The sequence below is a fragment of the Conger conger genome, chromosome 3 (assembly GCF_963514075.1).
Source record: "Conger conger chromosome 3, fConCon1.1, whole genome shotgun sequence".
Taxonomy (NCBI): domain Eukaryota; kingdom Metazoa; phylum Chordata; class Actinopteri; order Anguilliformes; family Congridae; genus Conger; species Conger conger.
In genome coordinates, this window is record NC_083762.1 from 8,847,506 (window position 1) to 8,872,555 (window position 25,050).

Sequence of the window (25,050 nt, forward strand, 5' to 3'; positions counted from 1 at the left end):
GCAATCCTGCCATAAATGTCATTTTGAAAGACAGAAGAGCAGGTTCTTCAAGATGAATATGCAAATTTCTTTTGCTCAGAAATTCTCCTTGTTGAAGTAGAATTGGATTTTTCGTGGATCCACATCAGAATAGCTGATGCAGTGCTTCTCTAGGGTCTTTGCCAGGGCCGCAGGACCACACAGGAACGTGCCAACAACTGACCTGTGGGGAAGAAAAAAAGAGAATGTCTTTGTCCTTTACATGTACTGCCCCATCTCTGGATCAACATTTTCTTTCGGTTACGCATTGCACACTCTGTACAAGACAAAACTACTTCTAAATGACAAGAGGCTCAGACAAAGACTCGTTGGCATACAGCAGAAACCGATGATGCAATAGCCGTGCGGAAAACAAAGGCACCGACTATGCTACGAAGGCCTAAAAGAGGGCATGAGCACTCACGTGGGGTTCTCCTTTGAGATCTGTTCGAATTCCCGGTCCCAGTTTGGCCTCCCGTAGTGGGTCTTCTGTTTGAGGCCCGTCACAACATCCTTGTCTTCATCAAAGTGAACCATCACATGAGCGGTCTGAGGAAGATGAAGGGGGGAGCATTGTCATCACTGCAGCCACCACCTCTATTGGAGGTTTTTATGTTTCTTTTTTTTTAAAGATGTTTTTGGCCTTTTTCAGCTTTATTGGACAGTATAGTATATAGAGAGACAGGAAGAATGGGAGCGAGAGAGAGGGAAAGACATGCGACAAATGTCGGACGGTCGGATTTCAACCGCCGACGTCGCGGCTCGCAATGAGCATGCGGTCAGTGCTCTACAGGCTGCACCACCGAGACACCCGGTTTTTATGTTTCTAACCTGCATGAACTCTTTGAAGGGTAGGGTTTGTGGAATGTTTTCAAAATCTAGTTCGTCAGCGTTCTGGAACTCCACTGTGATTGGCCAGTAGTGATTGGCACATCATGGCATCAGAATGTTCAGTTGAGAAGATTCTGATCGCAAGTTTGTGATCTTGCCCCTTAAAGGGTTAAATGCCACATAGAAGGTTTGGTAAATATAAACTATGTCCTCATTATACAACGTGAACTCCCTGTACGTACATGGCTGTGGTCCCATCCAGTCAGGAAGAGTTTGTATGTAAGAAAGTTCCCCATTCCTCTCTCCTCCATTTCTCTCTCCAACACCTGCAAAAGGTCTGCAAACCACTCGAATGCATGCGTCTCTCTGCACAACCAATAGAAGTAGATCTGGAACAAGGAAATAGTCTAAATTAATAAAACAACTGAACAAAAAAACACTGACCCAAAACACAATGCAATGCTGAGAAGCAGGACATCTAATCTCATTCTTAAAAGGATAACTCTGTATTTCAGACAATGGTATTGCACGCACACATATTGAATGGCTGAAAGGGATCAATTCAAGTGAAAATGTTTTGAAAATGAACAATTCTCACATTGCCTACAGCCAATTTACGACTAGTCAATTTTCCACCCCTGAAATTAGCTCAAACTCCTGAAACCAGTGTGCAGGAGGAAATGGGGAGTATCTTGTTTCTCGATCGTATTTGAAACCACGCTCTACACAAAGCTATTGTGCATTACCTGGCAAACTCCTGGCTATGGTGGGGATTGCCAGAGTCATGGAAATTCCAGACATTATTTTTTTGGTGACAAATGACATCATGGTTTAATGTTCTAATTTTAGGACTATATGGAAACCCCACCAGAGCTTCCAGATTTCTTTATTTCCTCATTGAGTTCCTGGTATGTAGCTCCCTTTGGCCAAAAAGGCCCTGCAGGGTTAATAAGTACTTGTGCTTGTGTTTGTATAAGGGACAAAACAGTAAAGATCAATGTAACTGGGTCTGCTAAACAAATCCGGTGAATAGTTCAACTGAAAACTAAAAGGGGCAGCGCTTTTTGTTTAGGAAGGAACAGTACCTTTCTGGTGCGCAACATTGGGTTTGACTCTTTGAACTTGTACCAGATGGACTTCAGAATGGAAGCAAATGGTGTCACGCCGATGCCAGCACCAACCAGCATGCTGACCTCGTAGTCAAACACATCCTCACTAGCAGTACCAAAAGGTCCATCCACAGCCATTCTGTGTGTGCGAGAGAGAGAGAGAGAGAGAGAGAGGGAGAGAGAGAGAGGGAGAGCTAAGGATGTGAAGCTGCGCTCATAGTCCGTTTTAAATGCATCACAATCTCAGAATACACGACTCAGCTTTTCCTTTAGGAACACGTATCAGTGAAAGTAAAGGGTCTCACTTGGGTCCCTGGGCTCCCTCTGGGAGCTGCTCCACCATGCTGATGAGTTTTTCGGTCCAGTCCCCAACAGAGCGGATGTGCACACTAAAGAAGTCCTCCTCGGGGGCAGAGGTCATGGTGAACGGGTGCCACTCCAGTTGGGAGATGGAGGGGACGTTGATGAAAACATACTGGCCCACCTCCATCTTGAAGCCTGCCTTCACCAGCTGGAGCTCCAGCACCTTGGATGGACGGATCACAATCTGACAGAGAGGAGGGAGGGATGGGACAAATTTCTCATGAGCTTTTCAGTGAATTCAAAAAAGGTACAGTCATCAGTGGCGGCCCCCGACCCCCGATCTGTCAGTGGGAAAACTCGATCAGCCAGTACGGAATTTTTTTTTTTTTTTCAGAAAACTTTTATAATACATAACATTGGCCTTTCTGTCAGGTAAATCATCTATTTTTTTTTGTCCGGTAAAATGTGTTCATAAGAACAATATTTAGTCGGTCGTTTTCACATGCTTTCCTTTACGCTGTTTGCCAGACATACTGGTAGAGCACCCGAGAATCACAGTCAAACACCCACTGATGGTGACCCAACTGCTAGCAGTCGCCTCTCTAGCAAAGGCCCTCTGGGAGTATAGCATATCTATGGCCTTGGGGCACAAATAAAAGTGTGGCAAAAATATGTCACCAGAAAGAGATAACACCCCTCCAATTGAACATGCGCGTGTGGGCGCACTCCAAGCGTATTAAAGTGGCATTAATACATAAAGTAAGTATTCTTCTGATAGTTGCTTGCCTCATCTCTTTAATTGTGCTTACCTTTAAAAAAATAAAATAAAATCATTATCAGCACCCTTCGACCTTTTATGCATGTCAATCTTTAGACTTCGGCACAGCACACGGACCGGTTACACACTTTACCTTCCTGTAGCGGACAGTCTGCATGTAGCGGATGAAGCGCAACACGCGCTCACAAAGGTAGAGGATCATCGGACCAATCACCCACATCCAGGTCTGCAGAGGGGACATAGACAGACAGGGAATGGGCAGCCTGTAGCGTACATTAATGGCTTTTTGACAGATGCTCTTATCCAGAGCGACGTACAGTTGATTAGACTAAGCAGGGGACAATCCTCCCCTGGAGCAATGCAGGGTTCAGGGCCCTGCTCAAGGGCCCAACGGCTGTGCGAATCTTATTGTGGCTACACTGGGGACCGAACCACCGACCTTGCGTGTCCCAGTCATGTACCTTAACCACTACGCTACAGGCTGCCCTAGTGGCATAGTGGTTAAGGTATATGACTGAGAACCACAAGGTTGGTGGTTTGATCCCCCGGTGTAATAATAAAATCTGCACAGCCGTTTGTGCCCCTCAGCAAGGCCCTTAACCCTGCACTTCTCCAGGGGAGACTTTAGACTCCTGCTAAAGTCTAAATCAACTGTAAGTCACTTCGGAAAAAAGCATCAGCCAAATGTAATGTGTAATGTAAAGTTCCAGCATATGCCTATGAGTTCCAGCAATTTCATTCTGAAGTCTCACCTGTGGGAAGCCTCCTGCAAACTGCGGAATGGGACATTCCTTTATCTTCCCCCAGTCCTGGGGACGGTTTTTGCAGAAGGTGTGATTGTGTGGCGGGTTTGTGGTAGTTTGACTTCTCACAATTCGCCTAGATGGGGGGGGGGGGGGGGGGGGTCACAGCATCAACAGAAGCCTCCAAAACTCACAAAAGCAGGGGCAAATACTTTATTTAAATTACTTTAGACGCCAGTAAAAAAACAACAACAATGGTACCGATGGTCACTGATCATTATAAAAGTTTCTATTTTCATATCTTCAACATTCAGATTCTTAAATATGATTGCACATTTTGGTTTTCAACACATTTTGTTGAGAATGCTCAGGGGTCTGCTGGAGTGCTTTCACAGGGGGCGACATGGCTCAGGCAGTAAGAGCAGTCGTCTGGCAGTCGGAGGGTTGCCGGTTCAATCCCCCGCCCGGGTTGTGTCGAAGTGTCCCTGAGCAAGACACCTAACCCCCCAAATGCTCCTGACGAGCTGGTCGGTGCCTTGGCAGCCAATCGCCATTGGTGTGTAAGTGTGTGTATGAATAGGTGAATGAGAAGCATCAATTGCGCTTTGGATAAAGGCGCTATATAAATGCCAATCATTTACCATTCTTACCAGAAAGGTTGACAACATAAAAATTGGGTACTACCTTCCTAATGCTACCATTACACATCGGACCACTCAGTTATTCCTTGTTTTAAATGTATAGATTTTTGCCTCACCCAGCTCCGTGGATCACCAGGCCGGCGAAGAAGATGATGAAGAGGTGGTGGGTGTACCAGAAGACCTCAAAGTAGCTCCGGCGGATGACTTCCATGGAGGAGGTGATGATGAGGATGAGTGCCAAGGTGATGATGACCCCTGTGATCCCAGCGATGGTGGTGAACACCACGAGGGTGGGTGTCTGGGACGCAGAAAATCGATCGTATCACCACCAGTCACATGGCTCGCTCTCAAAGGGCTCCTCTCGTGTCCCATAACAGCCCTGTCCCCTGTACCCATCTCAGTAAAGTTAAATAGATACACGATCTGGATACTATAGACGTACGCAATGAAAAGAAAGAAAAAAACTTTGTCTTTCCAAGGCTGACTTTCGTCTGACAATTTCCTGGGTCGAGAACTGTTCTTCCCCCTGCCTTTCCGATATCCCTCTTGTCTAACCCCCCAAAAAAAAAATATTTACAATGACTGTATTTTTGTTTAGAACAGCCCTGAATGTGTATTTTACTAGTTATGGATGTGATGCTCCAACTTGTGGAAGAACCTATGCACTTGGAAGTCGCTTTGGATTAAAAGCGTCTGCCAAATGACAAAAATGTAAATGTAAATGTACCCTTGTTACGCACTTTGCTAGTTACTCCGGATAAGAGCATCTGCTGAATGCCCGTCCCTTGTCAAAGTGAGCAACTCGGTGAGCAAGGCTTGCGCCGCCCGACTTACAGCGGAGACGGAGCGGATGGGATTCAGGTAGGTTCCATTGTCGGTGTCGTCCAGACTAGAGAGGGCCGTGCTGAGCTCATCGTACAGCGCCCGTCTGCTGTTCTTGAACCACTCCATGTTCAGCAAATGGGCGACGGTGTGCACAGCTGGCCCAACGCAAAGGCAGGCAGACAGACAACGACGTTCTCAGGACATGAATTTCGAATTTTGGCTTCACAATAACTGGGATATCGCTGCCATTAAAATAAGATGGCCGTCATTAAATCTGTCGCATCTGAACTGCTTGTGTAAAGGACAAGGAGTCGCTTCCCGTATGAAATATGTGCCATATAAATAAAATCGCACCGATCGATTGATTTGATTTACCTGTCATCAGGCCAATCATGTATGCCACCAGTTTATGGAAGGTGATATTTTTATCCAGCTGTTTTCTCATTGATCGCCCGCAACACTGAAATAAACACGAACAAGAGGCAACTCAGGCAGTGTGAGCATCAAAATGCAACCAATGCACCACAATCTGCATAATAAGCAGTCCAATTACATTTCGATAGGTCACAATGCACTTTCATTCCCTAAGCAGGGACTGACTTCAGTTCAAACTCTGAGGTCACTGTATTAGCAGAAGTACAAAAACGCATTGGGCCAAGAAAGGAATGTTTGTTTTGGAGCAATTAAACAAGGACAAAAACAGAATGAACATTTGCCGTTTAAAAAAAAAAACATGACCCTGCAATACTTAATAACAGCACATTACGCAAGACCCAAGCCGTGCAGCCGCTCAATACCGCGGCGATTGGACTCACCATGAAGGAGCCGCGCAGAAGAGAGAGCAGGTTGCGGCAGACGGGCAGGAGGATCAGGAGGCAGTTGAAGTTGAGAACAGCCGCAGGCGCACGAGCCCAGGCAAGGGCAGCCTGAAACCCCAAAAGACAAGACCACATAACGCACTTCCACCATTTTGACCGTGCAGCAGGAATGGACCAAGTATTTTTCACCGACAATTGCGGCATGGCTTTTCTGGAAGATCATTGGGTTTATCATTACACTGTGGTCAAGGGGACATTATCAGGTCATTAGTACAAATCCTATTGGCTAATTCTTGCCAATTGTAATTGTCCAATCAGAGAGGCATTATTATATTCTCTCTTTGTCCAGGGGTTGATATTAAGCCAACAGGGGGTTAATTTGACAATCCAGCATGTTGGGTTATGTAAAGTATTCAACAAGCTGGATTATTATGTGTATGTGTACTGGGTTAGTAACCCGGTATGTGTACAGTCTAATATTTACCCATTGCTGAAATACCTCAATTTCGGTTGTTTTTACTTTTGGTTTTTGACATTTTCCAGAGCACAGACTCATTGTCTAGATGCAGCCTATTTTCATACAAGTATTTATAAATAATCCCCAGAAAGAATAAGGATGGCGCTTACCCCTAGAATATGGCGAGTGTAGTAAAACTCATCCCTCAGGTCATAGCGAAAATAGAAGTACACAAACAGGAATATATTTATCCCCATCCACACCACCTGCAGACAAAAGAAAAATGGTGTAAAAATCAGTATTGGCTTTGTAACCGTGACAAGAGTTTCTGAATAAATATGAGCAATTTTGCAGTTAAAAACTCCAAATGTTCTCTAAGTGCGCACGGTTGTATTCACCAGAGAGAGCAACGAAACGGAATATGATGACAAGATTGATAAATTCTCGTTGCCGTAATATGTGCATAAAAAAATAAAAAAATAATCAATGGCATACGTCTGATGAAGTGACTCAAATCAAACTGTGCGTCTTACGTCATCCCAGACCTGATTCGTTTTCGACAATTCTGTTAAGGTTGCAGTAAAAATGTTCAGCTTTATGTATCATGTAACTACAAATGAAGTTAATAGACATTTTAAAAATATGCCTATGAAGTCCTAGCTAACTGTCAAACAATGATTTCACGTGCACCTCCACTGACAAATATTACTATTGCAAAATTAAAAAAAAAAAATGTACTTACCAGAGTGAGTGCTGACAACCCATTGTTAATAATCCAATTTCCCATTTTCCAACACTTTGGCACAACACAGCTCTTTCGGCACCGGTGAACTGGGACACGTCTTCATCGGAGTACTTATAGCTACACATCAGGGCTACCTGTTCAGTCCCCTCCTTTTTATGGCCGCACACCAAAGATGCGATTGGCGGTGTAGAATTCAGGTGTGGCTAATACATGCGAGTTATTTCCCACACTCTCAAGGAAGAAAATACTAAAATGTCAAATGAAGCAGCCTGTGTCGACATACCATACTGGTTCCTAATGTGAACGACATACCATTCCTGCAGTTACAATGGCCCAAACAAAGGATGGCATTCATGCGGCGTCCAGGAAGACAGAACTATTTTGCAAGTTTTGTGGTGAAAAGATGAATGTCAAATTCATCTTCGTTACGGAACATTTGTAATTGAATTCTTGACAAGCGATTACAATTTTTTCGCGCTCTAGAAAAGCCCTACTAATATCCGAGTTTCTTTCTGAGGTAGTAACCTATAGGATATTCCGAATAAGCATTAATCTCTTTGTGAATGCTTATTCGGGACATGACCTCCTGTCTCAGAAGCCCGTGCTTACTTGCTAGTTTGCTACAATGAATGCAAGGTGATATACGCAGACTAAAAACACACCTTTTCAAACTGTACCTTAGTCCTACCTCCTGATCATCGACTGTGTTTAGAACAGCACTTCATGTGTATTTTACTAGTTATGGATGTGATGCTTTAACTTGTGGAAGAACCTAGGCACTTGTAAGTCGCTTTGGATTAAAAGTGTCTGCCAAATGACTAAAATGTAAAAATGTAATATACACTCAGGGACAAAGGCTACACCATTTTAGTAGGCTGCAGGTAGGCTGCGGAATTTATATTAAGGGAGCTAATGTGCGTCAAGAAAACACCATTACACCACCACCACTAGCCTGAACCATTGAGACCAGGCAGGATGGATACATGGATTCACATAATTTACACCAAATTCTGACCCTACTGCATGTTGCAGCAGAATTTGCGATTCATCTGATCAGGCAAAGTTCAACTGATCAGTTTTAGAGAGCCGGTGCCCACTGTAGCCTCATTTCCCTGACCTTAACTAACAGAAGGGGAAACGGGGGTGGGTCTTCTGCTGCTGTAGCCAATCCATTTCAAGGTTTGACGGGTGTCCAGCAGAGATGCTCTTCTGCATACCACTGTTGTAACGTGGTTATTTGGGTTACGGTAACCTTCCCGTCAGCTTGAACTATTCTCCTCCAATTAAGGTGTTTTCGCCCACAGAACTGCTGCTCTCTGGATGTTTTTTTATTTTAATTAAAAATTTTTACACCATTCTCTGCAAAATCTAGAGCCTGTTGCACATGAAAGTAGATCAACAGTTTCGGAGATACTCAAACCACCCCTTCTGGCACCAATTATTATTCCTCGTCACTTATATCACATTTCTCCCCCATTCTGATGTTTGGTCTGAACGACAACTGAACGTCTTGACCATTTCTGCTTTTTCACAAAGCAGGATTACAGAGATGGTCAGATAACCGCTCTGAAGAAAACCCAGTGAAGTCCACATGTTGACTTCAGTCCATGTTCCAGATCTGGGAGCGTTCAGATTTTTTCACTCAGTTATCCAGCTAACTCCTTGTAAACCTGCAACACAGGCCTCGTTTGAGTTGCAATCAAAGCAGAGCTGTGAGGTAGGTCGTCATGTCGCACCTTTACTAAACAAATTGCCCAGGTGAACAATGCTTACAGCCCATCCCATATGAACAGCATTACAGGCAAAGTCAGGTTTTGATTTAACTGCTCAGCTGCAGGTTTAGGCTACTGGAAAAAACAGTCAGTGACAAGTTGAGTTTTGTTAGTTAAATGACTTGAGGAAAGCCGGTCTTTCATGAATAGCTTAGTAAAGTTTCCAGGTATCTAGGTTAACCTGCTTGCCAAAACATACCCCTCGATGAGTCACAGGTAAACAAGCTCAGTCATGCAGTTCATTAGATTATTTTATTTTAACAATACACGTTCAAGTTTCTCTGGAAAATGAACAGGAACAAATCTAATAAATAGAACCTCTGACGTAATAAAAAATAGAATATTTCTAGATCCAAACATTTAAACAAATACAATCAACATTGTGGATCTGTACTGTGTGAATAAAAGCATTATCAAAAACAGATTTTAATCAGCTTATACTGGCTGCCACTTTCTCAAAACAGCTGATCTTCTTGGCCAGAGGGCACAGGCTGCCGGCACCAGCTCTGCTACGACGTGCAATTTCTCAATTATGGAAAAACAGAGCGGTCAGATAGCAGACTGCAGTATGAGGAAGGCCGCATCCAGTTTCACGTCGTCCTCGACACGTTTCCTTGTCCGCCAGGCTCAAGGGTGGAAGGAATGGTGCGGGCATGTTGACTCTGGGGGCCCCGCCATTCATTAACCTCACAGAAAATACTTAAAGGATGTCTGGTCTGTGTCTTAAAACCCATTCAGAGGGAGGTGGAGCCATCCGGCCGGACCAGTCTGACTCACTCCACCACTATGAAGACCCTTGGCACACATCCAACACACCTGGACTGCTGCCTCCATCACAATGCCTCTTTTTGAAGGCTCCCTTTGTACAATGTGTCATATCGCAATACAGAAGAATACATTCTTTCGTCTGCCGTGGTCCGCAGGCAGTGCAGTGCATGTGCAGGTCAACATTTGTAAAAAAGCGAAACACGAAGCTCAACAAAAGCAGCAAAACTCACTTCGCCACCAAACAGGCGTCAGTCCTGCACCTTGCCTTCGCCTGCTCCAGCTCCGGCGTGTGACCTTATGAAAACCGACGGGGGGAGAAACACAAATACGGCGAAGAATTCTCAAGCCCGACAGGCCATCGCGGACAGAGTCAGCAGACAGGAAAGTCTGCGGGCGAAAACCACAAAACAAGACGCAGACCTGTCCTGGGTACCAGCTTACAGTCTGCAGAACAACCTAGAACAGACTGCTCAAACCTAGGCCCAGAAGCCTGACAGAGGGGTGACCATTACACCCAGCACCAAAGCTCGGGTGGGAGGGGGGGGGGTGGGGTTGTACCCTCTCAGGCAGCATCCGTGATGTCATCGAGAATATCCGTCTCGCGTTCGAGCCCCAGTCGGCCGCCGAGGCCGTCGGGAGGGGCCGGGACCAGCGGCGCGAGGGTCAGGGAGACCCCCGGGCGGGGCGGGGCGTGGCAGCAGACGCAGCGGAGGCAGTCGTCCACGTTGTGGCTGAACAGGCGACGGCAGGGGTGGCAGTACCGGTAGAAGAGCAGCATGAACAGCACGCCCAGCGCGTAGCACACGATCAGCTGCAGCGCCAGCATGGGAGCGCACACGTACTCGTAGAAGTCCGACTTGAAGAAGTACCACAGCGCGACCAAGGCCACGTTCTCCGCCAGGCGCACGCTGTAGTAGGCCGCCAGGTGGCCCCAGCGCTGCCGCTTGGCGATGAGGTCCCGGTGGGCCAGGTCCAGCTCCACCGCCGACCAGCAGAAGACGTTGATGCAGGCGTAGAGCAGCGTGACCAGGCACAGCACCACCGCCGTGCCCACCTTGCTCAGGTTCTTCTCCAGCTGCTCGGGCAGCGAGGCCCGCCCGCTCCAGAACTCCACCCAGGGCAGCAGCAGGAAGAAGGCCAGGTTCCCCAGCACGGCGGGGGCCACCCAGTAGGTGAGCGCGGTGCTGCAGAGCACCAGGGACGTCACGCGCGTGGCGATCTCCAGCCCGCGCCACAGGACCATGCACAGGTAGGCCGCCGGGCGCACCCGCACCTTGTAGTCGTCGTACTTGATCTGGATGGCCAGCACGCTGCACACCAGGGCCCCGTAGGTTATGGACACCAGGGTGATACCCATCAGGGCGACTGGAACAGAGGAGACGAGCCGCTTTCACCGCAGTCCCCTTCAACAATGACACTAAATGGGGGGGGTATGCAGAAGGCTTTCTGAAAACCCTTATCCTTTAATCTTTTATTTACCAATCAGACGCCGGTACATTGTGAACACTTTTATGAAGAAAGTAGTCTTAAAAATTGTCGTCAGCAAATCGAAACAACATTTGTTAACGAGACGTTTCTAGGAAGAGTGTTTCAGTAGAATGGGATGTGCAGGAGCGTTTTAATTCAAACACCTCGTGTGCAAGGCATGCATTATGCAGTGGGACAGGTAGGGTAGGGTGGAGGGAGGGGGACAGTCTACCTCGTGTGTAAGACATGTTTTTCACGGTGGGGAGAGTCTACCTTGCGTGCAAGACATGTTTTTCACGGGGGGGGGGGGGGGGGGGAGAGTCTACCCTGCGTGTAAGGCATGTTTTTCACAGGGGGGGGAGCTTGCGTGTAAGGCATGTTTTTCACGGGGGGGGGGGAGGAAGAGTCTACCTCGCGTGTAAGGCATGTACTTTTCCTGGATGCTGGCGTACAGCTGCAAGGTGAGCTGGGGGGTGGAGCCCAGGAAGGCCTGGATGACGGCAGTGCGCTTGAAGGCATTGCGGTGGGTGGCCAGCTTTCGCGCCGAGTGGCTGATCTCCCATTCCACGGGCGTGTCCGCGGTGCCATTCCTCAGCCTGATCTTCCTGGCGATGGTCACGTACGGCTCCTCTTTTTTTCCGGCCTGGAAGTACACCAGCAGAGCCTCCACGCACCTGCAGGGGCCAGGCAATGCAGGGAAAGGGAGAGGATAACTAACATGTGACACGCGGACTGACACGGGACCATTTGCTTAGTAAGCACCATTACCAATACACAGCCGGCTCCAGAATGGGCTTTTGACGGAACTTAAGTACTTAAGTCCGGAGACTGAGATGGCCGTTGCAGAACACAGATGTTATTTTCACTTCATCATTTTTGTGTGGATTTTGATGCATGTTTTGGAGTCATTGCCCGGCAGGCTAATCTACCCAAGACGAGTCTCAGCTTCCTAGCAGAGAAAACCAGATTTTCTGCCAAAATGTCCTGGCCTGGCCCAGACGAGTAAAATATCCGCAAAAAAACAACCACCATATTATGATACAGGGCCTCATATACAGGAGAAGACATTGCATAATAAAGCACATAATACATTTCACATATTGAAATTGTGGACTACAGAGACCAAAGAACAGAAATTGTACCACTGTCCAAATACTTACAGACCTCACTGGAAGCCTATTTGCATGAGACCTGGGTCAAATTACAGTACATAATTGTTTACATGCTCGATTGATCTTGATCTTGCGATTCAGCCAACCGAGAGGACCAGAAGGCGAGTGAGGCACTTCTCCTTGTATGTCGACTGTGCACATGGCCATTCAATTTTGGTCTAATGTGATCAAAGCACTCTCCTTCACTCTTAATTCCAATGAAGTTTGGAAAGGACCAGAAGCCTGGTTTTGTTCACTGTGGTCAGGAAGGGCCGTTTCACGTCACCCTTCCAGTGGGTTCGTTGGCACGGAGGTGGCACCAGCGTGCTGGATGCAGGAGAAACGGGCAGGCGTAAAGACCTAAGCGATTCTGACCAGGGCCAAATCGCAACTGCCAGTTCACTGGGTAGGAGCATCTCGGAAAGGGCAAGGCTTGGAGGGTGCCGGTCAGCAGTGGTGAGCACCTACCGACAGAGGTCCGAGGACGGACAAACGTAAGGTGATGCATAGCTGCAGTTTGTCAGAGCAGTCAGAGCGGCCCATCATTAAAAAAAAAAGATAATACATTTAAATAGGAATTTGTTTTTGATATTTTTACACAACTTCTCTACTGAAGAAACATTCGTAATTTAATGCCCTTTTTTTTCTTCTTTTTTTGCCAATCATGCATTTTAATGGATTTCTGATGTGACTTACTGTGCAAGTATGTTCCTGTAAATAGAGGTCCTGCTTGAACTGATCAAAGTTGAACAATTATTATTAACTTTTGAAGTACACAAAGTTTAATTTTGATCAGAAACTTTCTACCTTTCCAACTACTTGGTTGAATATGCAACACTTTTTGGTCATTTTCTGGCCAGACACAATTTTGGCCATCGTTTAATTTTTGAATAAATTATCTATTTCACCATTTTGCTTGTGGCTGCTCTTAACCAAAATATCTACAAGTATTAGAAGTTTGGAAGTCAAACTTCCAAGGTCTTCCTTAGCCTACCAGTCCCTTTGCAATTACTGAGCTTACTGGTGGCATCTTTTAAAGATGTTCTAAACAGTTTTGGTAAGCATATTGTTTTTCTCCGTTTTCATTATTATTCTCAGCCTCAGCTGGCTTTTTTGACTGTCATTGACGCTAGAACACCGGTCCATATGTTGACTAACTCTAATAACAGAGTGACTCCAAAGGCAATGAAAAGCCTAGACACAAGACTAGATGCTGAAAGCTCTTATACCTGAACGAAGGAAATGATTGAATGCACCTGACCAATTAGAAACAGCTGAGTAGCTAACTGTCCAATTATCCTACACCTCAGGACGAAAAATATTTATAAACAGGGATGCAATTCTAACATGGATCACCAAATAAGTATGTATATGTCCTCAAATTAAAGCTGACGACCTGCACTTTAACCTTATATTTGTTGCTAGATGAATTATTTGTGTTGTTCCTTACATGCAGCCTTCATTTTTATTAAAGGTGGCAATAATTCTGGAGCCCAGTGCATGTTACGACAGAATTTTAATTTACAATTTTAATTTTGTTTACTTGATCTTCAAAATATTTGAGACATTGTCCATCAAGCATCAACTAGATATACAACATTAGACATTAACCAAGGCAATGCCATCCATCCATATGCAAACCCATTGATGCTCAAGCATGCATTGGGCAAGAGGCAGGTATACATCCTGGACAGGTTGCCCAGCAACGCGCACATACCATCCACTCACATACTCGACATGGCTCAGGCAGTAAAAGCAGTCGTCTCATTGGCTCAGGCAGTAACAGCAGTCGTCTCATTGGCTCAGGCAGTAAAAGCAGTCGTCTGGCAGTCGGAGGGTTGCCGGTTCGATCCCCCGCCCGGGCTGTGTCGAAGTGTCCCTGAGCAAGACACCTAACCCCCAAATGCTCCTGATGAGCTGGTCGGCGCCTTGCATGGCAGCCAATTGCCGTCGGTGTGTGAGTGTGTGTATGAATGGGTGAACGAGAAGCATCAATTGTACAGCGCTTTGGATAAAGGCGTTATATAAATGCCAACCATTTACCATTTACTCATACCTACGAGCAATTTAGACACCCTAATCCCGCATGTCTTTGGACTGCGGGAGGAAACTGGAGGAGCCAGAGGAAACCCACAGACACAGGGAGAAGATGCAAACTCCACACAGGGAGGCCCCAGGACCTGTTAGGCAACATCCACTGCACCACAGGGTCACCAAGGCAATCCCTTGTTCAAATGCACCAGGTGTAACCACAGTGAGATGACAAACAAGAGCAACAGATAATGATTTGGACCAAAAGAAAGAGTGACGAAGGACACACAAAACCTTAACCAGAGAAAATGATTCAATTGCTATCGATTCGAACGCAGTCCAACTCATTAGGTTATATGGCATTCAGTATGTGTGGTTTAAAGCAATAAAAATATAGTTCAGGTAACTCCAAAGCAGCTTGTACTCAGTTGATTCAGCTGCATAAAAAAAAAAGAAATACAACGTAGAAAATGCATCTTTAATTATTAATAGAAATAATTTTAAACAAGCTTTTAGTTGCGTTTTGAAATTCTTGAAACTCAATTCAACTGTTGGAAAGAACACATCTATAAGATGATCTGTACGATGGTTAAAAAAATCCCTTACCATTAAAGACAACAGAAGTTAGAGCAGCACTAGCTTGCTCAATATGACGTATACACGGGGGAAATAAATCGCTTTTGGGGATATTTTGAAGGGCGAGAGGAGGGGGAAGAATGCGCAACATTGATTGGAGGGGAAACTGACACATTGATTGACATACAATCCCACTAGTACATGATGACGTAAAAAGCTAAATTCAAATGATTTTCCAGTAACTTTATGGAACATGGGCAACTCCACAGTAATGTCAACCTGAGCATGAAAAAAATAAACGCACTTAAAACTTATTATCTCCCAGTTGATTGTGACCAACAGGAAAATACTTAAAAATTGATTTATTAGTCCCATTACCTTCAAAATCAATGCTATGTGGTGGCCATCTTGAAAACATTCAAAATCATTTCAGATGGTTCTCAATGTCAAAACTGATATGTGCGTCAAACAATGTGCATTTCAGACGTGTCACATCCATAATGCAATGGCATAACATCCATACCACTGGTATCTCCACATAAAAATCTAAACAAAGATATAAACATCTTAAAAATTGCTACTTTTATGTTCAGCCAAGCCTCCTACATTACATGGATATCAAACTTTCTGCATTAGACTTGCTCAGCGTATAGTCTCCCCACAAGTTATTTGTCACATTTCTTCTGGCTTCACAATATTTCTTTGTATTTTTTTTTTTTTTTGGGCCTTTCCCTCAGCCACGTGGGTGCTATGATAATATGCATTAACATTTATCATCAAGTAAGAAGAGTAATATTTCTGGGGGATTTTGTTTGTCATTTTGTGTCCAGCATCCATAATGCTGGAATAGCCCATATACAATTTAACATGTTCCTATGGTTATGAAAAATCATATTTCAGAAGAAAGTCTAATATTTTGGTATGAGTCTTGTCTACTAATTATATTATAGCCACATCTTGCCACATTTTACTGTAACAATATGTGCAGTCGTGCCAGTCACACTGTTCTTAAGGATCCATTTCTTACAAAAATGATGTCAGAATTGCAACATTTTCCAATCAATTTTCTCAGTCTTTACCGCCATTTCAAAAAAATAAAGATTACTTATGGCATAAATTCTTTACAAAGCTGTATTTTTGTTTAGAAGAAGTCCACCAATACCCAACTGCAAATCTACGCACGTCTAAAAATCTCACCACTAGGGGTCAGTTTTTACCCAAGTGTGGAATACACATCTACACCTGGTCATTTCTCCCCCTCTTCAAAGTCTTTATACTCAGTCAATTATACACTTTCAGACTAGCGGTATTCGTATACAGCCTATAATTTATATGCAAATGATCACAGTATTAATGCAGAAATGGCATATTGTGTGGAATGTACCATGAATACCAAGTATGCATATTCAATAATAAAAAAAACAATAAAAAACACTTTAACCAACTAAAGATTGAGGTTTTAATATAATCCAAGAATGGGTTTCCATTTTATCATTATATTATTATTATTATTATTATTACTACTACTACTATATTTGCCTCGTATTCCATGTGCATGCTATATGCAATGATCGCATTTGCGTTTAATTATGTTACTATTCCAGTTGCCAAAACTGTGGTATTGCTACTTGGTCAATTTCTCAGATTATTCTACAAGGATTAAAATGTCAAATGTGATCACTCCAGCACTTGGAACCGTACTCTAGGGTTTTCAGCGCACTTGTCCCTGGTTCTGCTCTGATTTGCACTTTGATGTACGTCGTTCTGGATAAGAGCATCTGCTAAATGACTGTAAAGTAATGTAATATTTTCTTCATTTATATCATTTTATTTTACTCTTGTTTTTACTCATGTGCAAAATCTGCAAATAAATAAAATATCATTGCAAATAAAATCCATAAAATGAATCTGAAAACCAAGCATCACTATAAACTGCTTTTTGAAAAAAAGACTTTAAATGCACTTTCTTGCTAGAGTTTAAACCATAAATCCTGAATGCCCCAACACCAGCTATTTTTCCAGTGGCAGGTCATCAGAAGCTGCAAAAATGGATTATACTTAAATGTATATATTTTAAAACCCCAGAACGTGAACTTGGCTTTTAAATGTCCACAAGATGGCGTTCTAAAGCAAGGCATCCTTGAATTGCCAACAGCTTATCTGCCAACCTCACTGAAGTATGGGTTATGATTAATTTGTTTTTAACATACAAAACTTTCAAGACTGTGTATAAAAAGTGCATAATTCAAGATGAATAGGAAATGGCAAAGAATATGTACAAAATAAAAATGTATTCATTTTAAGATATCGCCCAAGAATCAACTTTAAAGTGGCTGCAAATAGTTTTAACAACCATAAATTATCACAGAGGGATGCATCCACTACACGTTCACCAAGTATCGATTCAAAGGAATGTAAATACCTATAATAACACACGTTTCAAGTCAGACATAATATCTGTATTGAAAAGAATGTCAGGATTGGATGGGCGGGGTCTCACCACTCCAACTCCGTCCTCAACTCCTCCCAAAATGTACTACCCACAAGTAAATTTTATTGGAGAAGGAGGGAAACTAGGAGAGGGACAAGGTTAGTACAGGGATTAAAAGCAGAAAAATAGCTAAATGCGAACACCACACTAAGGCCCCAGTCGGGATTTGAATCCTGGAAGCTGTTGAGAGGCAACTATATTATCCACTGCATCGCCACACAGCCTGTGCTACAAATCTCCGTAAAAAAAATGTCTATACGTTACATTACATTACATTACATTAATGGCATTGGACAGAAGGTCTTATCCAGAGTGACGTACGGTTGATTAGACTAAGCAGGAGACAATCCTCTCCCCGTCTCTCCCCACCTCCCTGTAAACCTTAATTGTTGTCTTTCTGTGATTTACTTTTTTGTGTGTCAGTATTTTAGTTTGGCTAGGTAAGCAGTGTTTGGCTAGTTAAGGGGTTTGGTCATACTTTTGCATTTTGTTTGTTTTTCAGTTAAAAATAAAAAAATATATATTAAAAAATTTAAATTGGCCCTGGTCCTTATCTTTGTTGTACTGGTAGCAGTTGAAATTGTACTTCTCTCTAGGGTCATTCAGCGCACTTATTCCTGGTTATGGGTATGCACCTTGTTGTACGTCGCTCTGGATAAGAGTGTCTGCCAAATAGCATTAATGTAATGTAATGTAATGTAATCCTCCCCTGGAGCAATGCAGGGCCTTGCTCAAGGGCTATGCAGATTGTGGCTACACCGGGGATCCCAGTCATGTACCTTAACCACTATGCTACAGGCCACCCCTTTTGGACAAGTTACAAGAATTATTGAATACTGCAGCTACTAATGCTGATTATTATATGAATTGAGAACATTTAAAAATCTCATGAAACTATGGGAGGAGATATGCATGGGACTAAAACATTTATTGGCCGTAAGGTCAGGGAATTCTAGATGTCATGGAGGACCCAGACCCAGTAGCTCAGAGTCTTGTAATAAATTGAACTCCACCCAATTAATCCCCACATAGGAATATATGTAAATGTTTAGACTGATAAGTCAATATTGCAATGCATTTGATCCTCTAATTTTGCTGATGCTTAATACCTACCATAATAGCCCCTTACAACGTAGTCTGAATCCATTCATGGATTTTGTCTTTACAGTCACTTTATATCCTGAAATGTATAAGTTCATATAGCGGCATTTCAGTTTGTCTTGGCAGTTAATTGGAAAAACACCATTCACCTTCCCACAGAACAGTTTCATTTCTGCAGAGTAGTTGTAGTAAATTCTAAGGGAAAGTACCCTATGGAAAAGTAGGTCACAAGCAGGAAGGCGGAGTTTGTCCTGTCTTTCCTATGACATCAATATATTTGTGGAGGAAGGACAGAGGAAAAAAAATAATAATAATAAAAAAACAACAAGGAGCTCCCTGGGGCTCAGTTTCATTCCTAAATGCTGAGCAGTGAGAAATGACCCAGCTCTTCTGCAGCCCCTTACACACAGAGAACACAGCTGCTGCGGTGGAGTATCTTATATCACCTCCCAACCATCTTTGCAGCAACATGCCATCTCCTTAAAGAGCAAATAGGGGACTACGCTGTATAGTAATCTGCTGGGCTCAATACACCATTTAGGGCGGCCTGTAGCGTAGTGGTTAAGGTACATAACTGGGACCCGCAAGGTCGGTGGTTCAAATCCCGGTGTTGCTACGATAAGATCTGCACAGCCGTTGGGCCCTTCAGCAAGGCCCTTAAACATGCATTGCTCCAGGGGAGGATTGTCTCCTGCTTAGTCGAAATGAACCGCAAGTCGTTTTGGATAAAAGCGTCAGCCAACTGACATGCAATGTAATTTATGGGGGCAGGGCCTCACACACAGACTCTTAATAGACCATGGTTTTGATCAAATCCTCTATTGACTGGGTTTGCAACAGGGGGTCATGGAAGGTACTGTGGGGAGACCCTGGCCAGACTAGATATTCAGTGACTAAAAGATAGATTTGGGAATTTCACAAATGCAGGTATAACCCTTTTCACTTATGATGGGGGTCTCAAAGATGCCTTTGAGCCACAGTTGGGGGGGTCCATGGATCAGAACATTTTGAAAACCCTGCTCTACGGTTTCTAAGAGGCCACAAAGGGTCTGAAGCTCAGGAAGGGGCGCGATAGCTAGTCATTTTGAGGAACTCATAACAACCCACCAGAAGCACAGTTTTTAAATAACCAGAGGGCGGTTTGTTCCAGTTTCATACACAAAACCGCATCCTCTTTAAAGAATACCTTCACACACAAACCAAAAAATAAAAATAAACAATTAAAGAGGAAGTCCTATCATAACAGGAAAAGGCTGCTGGAAAGGTTAGGCTTCTGTACCTTAGGTGAACCTACGTGTCATTCTCCAAGTATCATTATGAATTCACATTTTATCTAAATTTACAGAATCACAGACTGCTGCCAATCATACCACATTTTTGATGCCTGAACAGAAGAAAGTAGTCATCACTTGGACAGATCACATAAGCCTTACTAACTCTTAAGTTGAGTGTTAAATGTCAAGTCTGCCCCTGTAAAATATTGCTGCCTCCAATTACCTACTCAGGATTTCCCTCATCATTAATAAATAAAAAGAGGTATGCATGTTTGAAATGGGAAGCCGTACGTCAGCGGGCAAGGAAGCAGCGGTAACCCGAGGTTACGTTGGTGGACTTAAGATCCGCGTTCCCGTGGCAGGATGAAGCAAACCACTGTCGGTCAGAGACAGATAACGACGTCACGCAGACTCAAACCAGAAATGTCAGCTTGTGCTTGGGGATGCTGTTGGGGGGTCCCATGTGTGTGTTTTTTATCTTCAGAAACGATCGAGATGCTCTGGATATAAGCATTTGCTCAATTAATGTAACACAACGGGCGTTCACGCTAAGCACCTTACGAAAGAAAATTGGCGGATAAGCCAAGACAACTGCAAATCAGCATTCTGTTGCACTACTCACAAATTCCTGGTTTCAGAGTCATTGTACTGGTAATGGGCCATGAAATATTCATCTCCTTTAAATGGTTCCAGCTGACTGGGATTGGAGTGCAGTTTGAGACACATACACACACACAAATGCAAAAGGAAGACATATATACACTCACCGAGCACTTTATTAGGAACATTTTTACACCTAACTTACTTATTCATGCGATTATCTAATCAGGCAATGTAATGCATACAATCATGTAGATACAGGTCAGGAGCTTCAGTTAATGTTCACATCAACCATCAGAATGGGGAAAAAAATGTGATCCAAGTGACTTTGACCGTGGAGTGATTGTTGGTGGCAGACAGGGTGGTTTGAGTATCTCAGAAACTGCTGATCTCCTGGGAGTTTCACAGACACTAGCCTCTAGGTTACAAAGAATGGTGCAAAAAACAAAAACGAAACCAGAGAGCAGCAGTTCTGCAGACAGAAACGCATTGTTAATGAGAGACGTCAGAGGAGAATGGCCAGACTGATCAAAGCTGACAGGAAGGTGACAGTAATGCAAATAACCACACATTTCAACAGCGGTATGCAGAAGAGCATCTCTGAACACACAACTCAGCATAACGGTGCGGATAAGCTACAGCAGAAGTAAAAAAAATAAAGGCTAATAAATACCAAATAAAGTGCTCGGTGAGTGTATAGCTAGATATAATACATATTAAAGTCTTACTTTTGCATTTGTGCACTAGCAAATCAATAGACGGCAATGGAAATGCTACCAAAGATGAAGTGTTATGTACTATTATTTACTCAAATACTCTCTTACCCAAATAGTCTTCACATTTTAAAGCTTTTGATTAGACTTTATTCAAAATAATAAAAAAAAGGGAAAACTTTGGGAACCCTGTCAATTAGTACTTTACTGTACTGCAACAACTATAACGCTTGTAAACGCTTCCGGCAGACAGCTAAGTCTTTCAATTAAATTCTTTCCCCCCATTCTTCCTGGCAGAACACCTCTAGCTCAGAAATATTCTTCAGCCTCCTTGCATGTACAGCACGTTTGAGATCTCTCCACAGATTTCCAATAATATTAAAGTCTTGGGACTGTGGCCATTCCAAAACCTGCACCCGTCTTTCTAGAAGGTTCTTCTTGGTTGATTTTGAGGTAGGCCATGTGTTGGATCATTGTCTTGTTGGAATACCCAACCTCTCTTCAACTACAAAGTCTGGATTGACCTTGGATGAACATTAACCTCTAGAATTTCATGATATGTGCTGCAATCCATTCTTCCTTCCACTCGCACAATATTTCCTGTGCCTCTAGCTGCCACACAACTCTAAAGCATAATGGATCCACCTCCATGCTTAACAGTTGGCAAGCTGTTCTCAAAAGGATTCACCATTTTTTCACCAAACAGGCCACCACCAAGGAAGGTATACTTGGTGGTGGCCAAAAAGTTTATTTGAAGTTTAAATTTAAAATTTAAGTTTAGTCAGTCCAAAGCACATTGTTCCAAAAGGCTTCAGTGTTTTCTTTTGCATACTTCAGACGCTCAATTTTGTCACTCGGCCATGTTGGTCTTTCTTGTTTAAAGTATGTTGTATTGTTGTGCCGTGAACAGCTAGACCCTTGCTTGCTACCGTTTTTTGCAAGCCCTTGACAGTGTGGTTTCTTCTGAGCATTTCTCACCAGGTCCCAGGCCATTCTATCTGAAATCTTTCTTGGTCTTCCAGACCTTGCATTGACTTCAACCATTTATCTTCCAATCCATTCATCTTCCATCGTCGAATAATATTTCTGACAGTGGACATATGTAGTTTGAAACATTGAGTTTTTGCAGCCGGCAACTGTTTAGAGGAACCCATGGTTGTTAACACCAGACAGTAGGCTACAGCTACCGCAGTTGGATACTTTAGGAGGCATGGCGTTACTTCAGAATGAAAATGTCAGCCCTGGAATTATACTCACCTGACTCATTGAAGCCCTAACGAGTAAATCGCCTGGGTCTGGGCCTTCATGTACATGTTTTTTAAAAGTAACAAAGTATAATCCAAAAGGGGTCACAGACTTTCGCACAGGGCCCTTTTCCTTTGTTCTATAGACAATTCAGTTCTATAGACTGAATTATATCTCCAGGCACCCTGACTAAGAGTTTTCTTCCAGATATACAAATATAGAGCCTGTATCAATGCGTCACTGACCTTGATCCTTTTACACTGGTCTGCGAACTGCCAAGCACTACAGCCCCAATTAAGATGGGCACGTGTCCAGGAGAGGCGTTCAGTTATTGTAAAATGATACAGGTAGCTGTAAACGTCACAAATCCAACTGAAAGAACTGCAGATTCAAGCCTCATAAACCATTTAATATTTTCCCAAAGTACATTAAGATTACAATGCTTGCATCTTCAAGCGACACAGTTATATTAAAGACAGAAGCATCCATACAAACTGAATTATAGCTGTAAAGCCCTGTTTGCTTGCTCCAAAGGATCTCTGAAAAAAACAGATAAGCTGTTGCACTTTGCGATATCAAATATGCGCAGTCCACGATATAGTGGTGTCCACATGAAGATGGGAAGAGATAATGGATCCATCATAGTTTCACTTCAGTTTTTTGTAACCTCTGGTTACTCTGTGGCTCAGTTAGCCAATTACCCAATTTTGTAGCATACACCACTGTTGCTTCAGCCGTAGATTTCACCACAGTAAAATGTTTCAAATGTGGGAAGCTGTCGTTCATGAACTTAAAAACAAATTGACCCATGTCAATGTCAGATAATGTAGGCCTAAATAATTTGACAAATGAAATAAATCACGTAATTAAGTTACTATGAAATCCAGGAACCAGTATGTCCCACCCCTACACTTCATCAACTCCAGGATATTTCCGTGACTTCCGACAACGTTACGGACAAGACGGGTGTTTTGAAAGTAAAAACGGTCCAAAACAAGATTCCCTTTTCGAAATGGCCCCAAGTTATAGCCTCAAGCACACAAGCAAACCGTTTCCATAACCTGACATACATACTCATATCTCATCGATCCACTTATCTTTCTTTTGGAAAGGCTGTCAAACCAAAGTCCATATCAGTTTCTGAACAATGACAAGACCCCAAGTTCCACTCAGAACGCATCATTCTGCCCTCCATCCAAACTTCCACCAATGAACCACTAAAAATGTAATTGACTGTTGTCAACAGACAAAATGAAGACATCTATTTGGAATTCTAAAGTGCCAGAAAAGACCATCCGGCAAAGACACGGCGCAGGTCGAAACTTTGGTTCTTATACTCGAAGAGACATAAATCATTCACATACCTCATTATCGGTCCCATTTGTAGAAGATGTAAGAAAAGGACAATGGGCCGGTCTCTTCCCAGGTCCCGATGTACAAAAGTCAGCGTCAGTTGAGTGAGCACCGAGGGTACTAGCATGAAGGTAATGGTCAGCCCTAACCAGAACTGATCATCGGTCTTGTGGTACACACTGCAGAGGATCGCTGCGCTAACGAATTCGGCACAATACAGAACCGTGGTAATCACCACGCCAAAGGGAGGTTGAATGCTGTGGTGGTTGACTACCAAAATGTGCCGGTTTGAAGTCTTGCGAGCTGGTTGATGTTGTTGATATTCAAGAATATCGTTTTCGGTTCCTTCGCACTTGTCAGCCATAGTCTTCTTCACTAATATAAAATGGGCAGTACATTCGCCAACTACGAAACCGGTTAACTTAGCCAACGTTTGCTGTGCTACGTAACCTGGTGCCAACTACGCCAATCTAGCTAGTCATTTCTGCATTTGTGAAGCATTTATAATATACATAACTAACGTTATCGTTATTTCCTATTCATACTGACACATCCCAGTGGAAAAAAACAAGGGACGTCACAAATATAGCTAACGTTAATTGCCTAGCTAACACGCGATTAAGCTAACTTAGTCTAGCTAACGTTAACTATAACTTATGTAGCTAGCTAGGCTAGGCAAACTTGGCTATCTAACGTTTGCAAACACAGTGCCCTGTGTGACATTAACGTAGCATCGATTGCTCTAATTAAATTAGTCAAAACTACTACCATGATCATTTATCTAAATAAAAAATCCTCGGATTCCCTGCAATATCAGGTCCACTGTGCATGTTTTGGAAAAGCTGTTATGCTATCTAATATCACTAACGTTACCTTGTTCAAAGAAGCCGCGTAAAACCCCACAACATTCTACAATCAGTTGTCACAGCTTGTAGTCCGCGGTGATGGGCTCAATGCCCCCATTTAATTGCGGCTAAATAAATCTGTGATGTACACTCCATCTAACCCGTCGGTCTGAGTCACTCTTCTTTTCAAGTCCCATTTGCAATAATTTGTGTAGCAGTGCACTAGTTGGTTAACTCCTGCTGATCAGTAAAGGCAGGTGCGCTTCACGCATGTTGCCTACCGCATGTTGGGGAGGCATGTTGTGCAAAGTCAACCCTCCTGTCTTTCGTGGGCCGTGCCCTCGGGTCCTAGTGCTCTTGGACAGTTAAAACCGAAGCGTGTCGATTCATGCGCG

General features: G+C 43.5%; 2 protein-coding genes across 3 annotated transcripts; both read right to left on the reverse strand.

Moving 5' to 3' along the window:
- Positions 1–29: 29 nt before the first annotated feature.
- Positions 30–7,386, reverse strand: nox1 (NADPH oxidase 1). Its single transcript, XM_061233540.1, has 13 exons — positions 7,266–7,386; positions 6,694–6,789; positions 6,064–6,174; positions 5,624–5,708; positions 5,258–5,403; positions 4,540–4,721; positions 3,792–3,918; positions 3,173–3,265; positions 2,264–2,505; positions 1,935–2,097; positions 1,092–1,238; positions 443–567; positions 30–202 (listed from the first exon to the last, which is right to left on the reverse strand). Exons 1-13 carry the CDS (start codon positions 7,308–7,310, stop codon positions 76–78), a joined length of 1,689 nt encoding a protein of 562 aa, XP_061089524.1. The 5' UTR covers positions 7,311–7,386; the 3' UTR covers positions 30–75.
- A 1,892-nt stretch (positions 7,387–9,278) lies between these two features.
- On the reverse strand, positions 9,279–25,050 carry xkrx (XK related X-linked). Of its 2 annotated transcripts, none has more exons than XM_061233544.1 (3): positions 24,937–25,050; positions 11,687–11,949; positions 9,279–11,173 (listed from the first exon to the last, which is right to left on the reverse strand). In XM_061233544.1, exons 1-3 carry the CDS (start codon positions 24,939–24,941, stop codon positions 10,371–10,373), a joined length of 1,071 nt encoding a protein of 356 aa, XP_061089528.1. In that variant the 5' UTR covers positions 24,942–25,050; the 3' UTR covers positions 9,279–10,370. The 2 variants fall into 2 exon arrangements, with proteins under 2 accessions (XP_061089528.1, XP_061089527.1); XM_061233543.1 differs by lacking the exon at positions 24,937–25,050 and adding an exon at positions 23,822–24,928.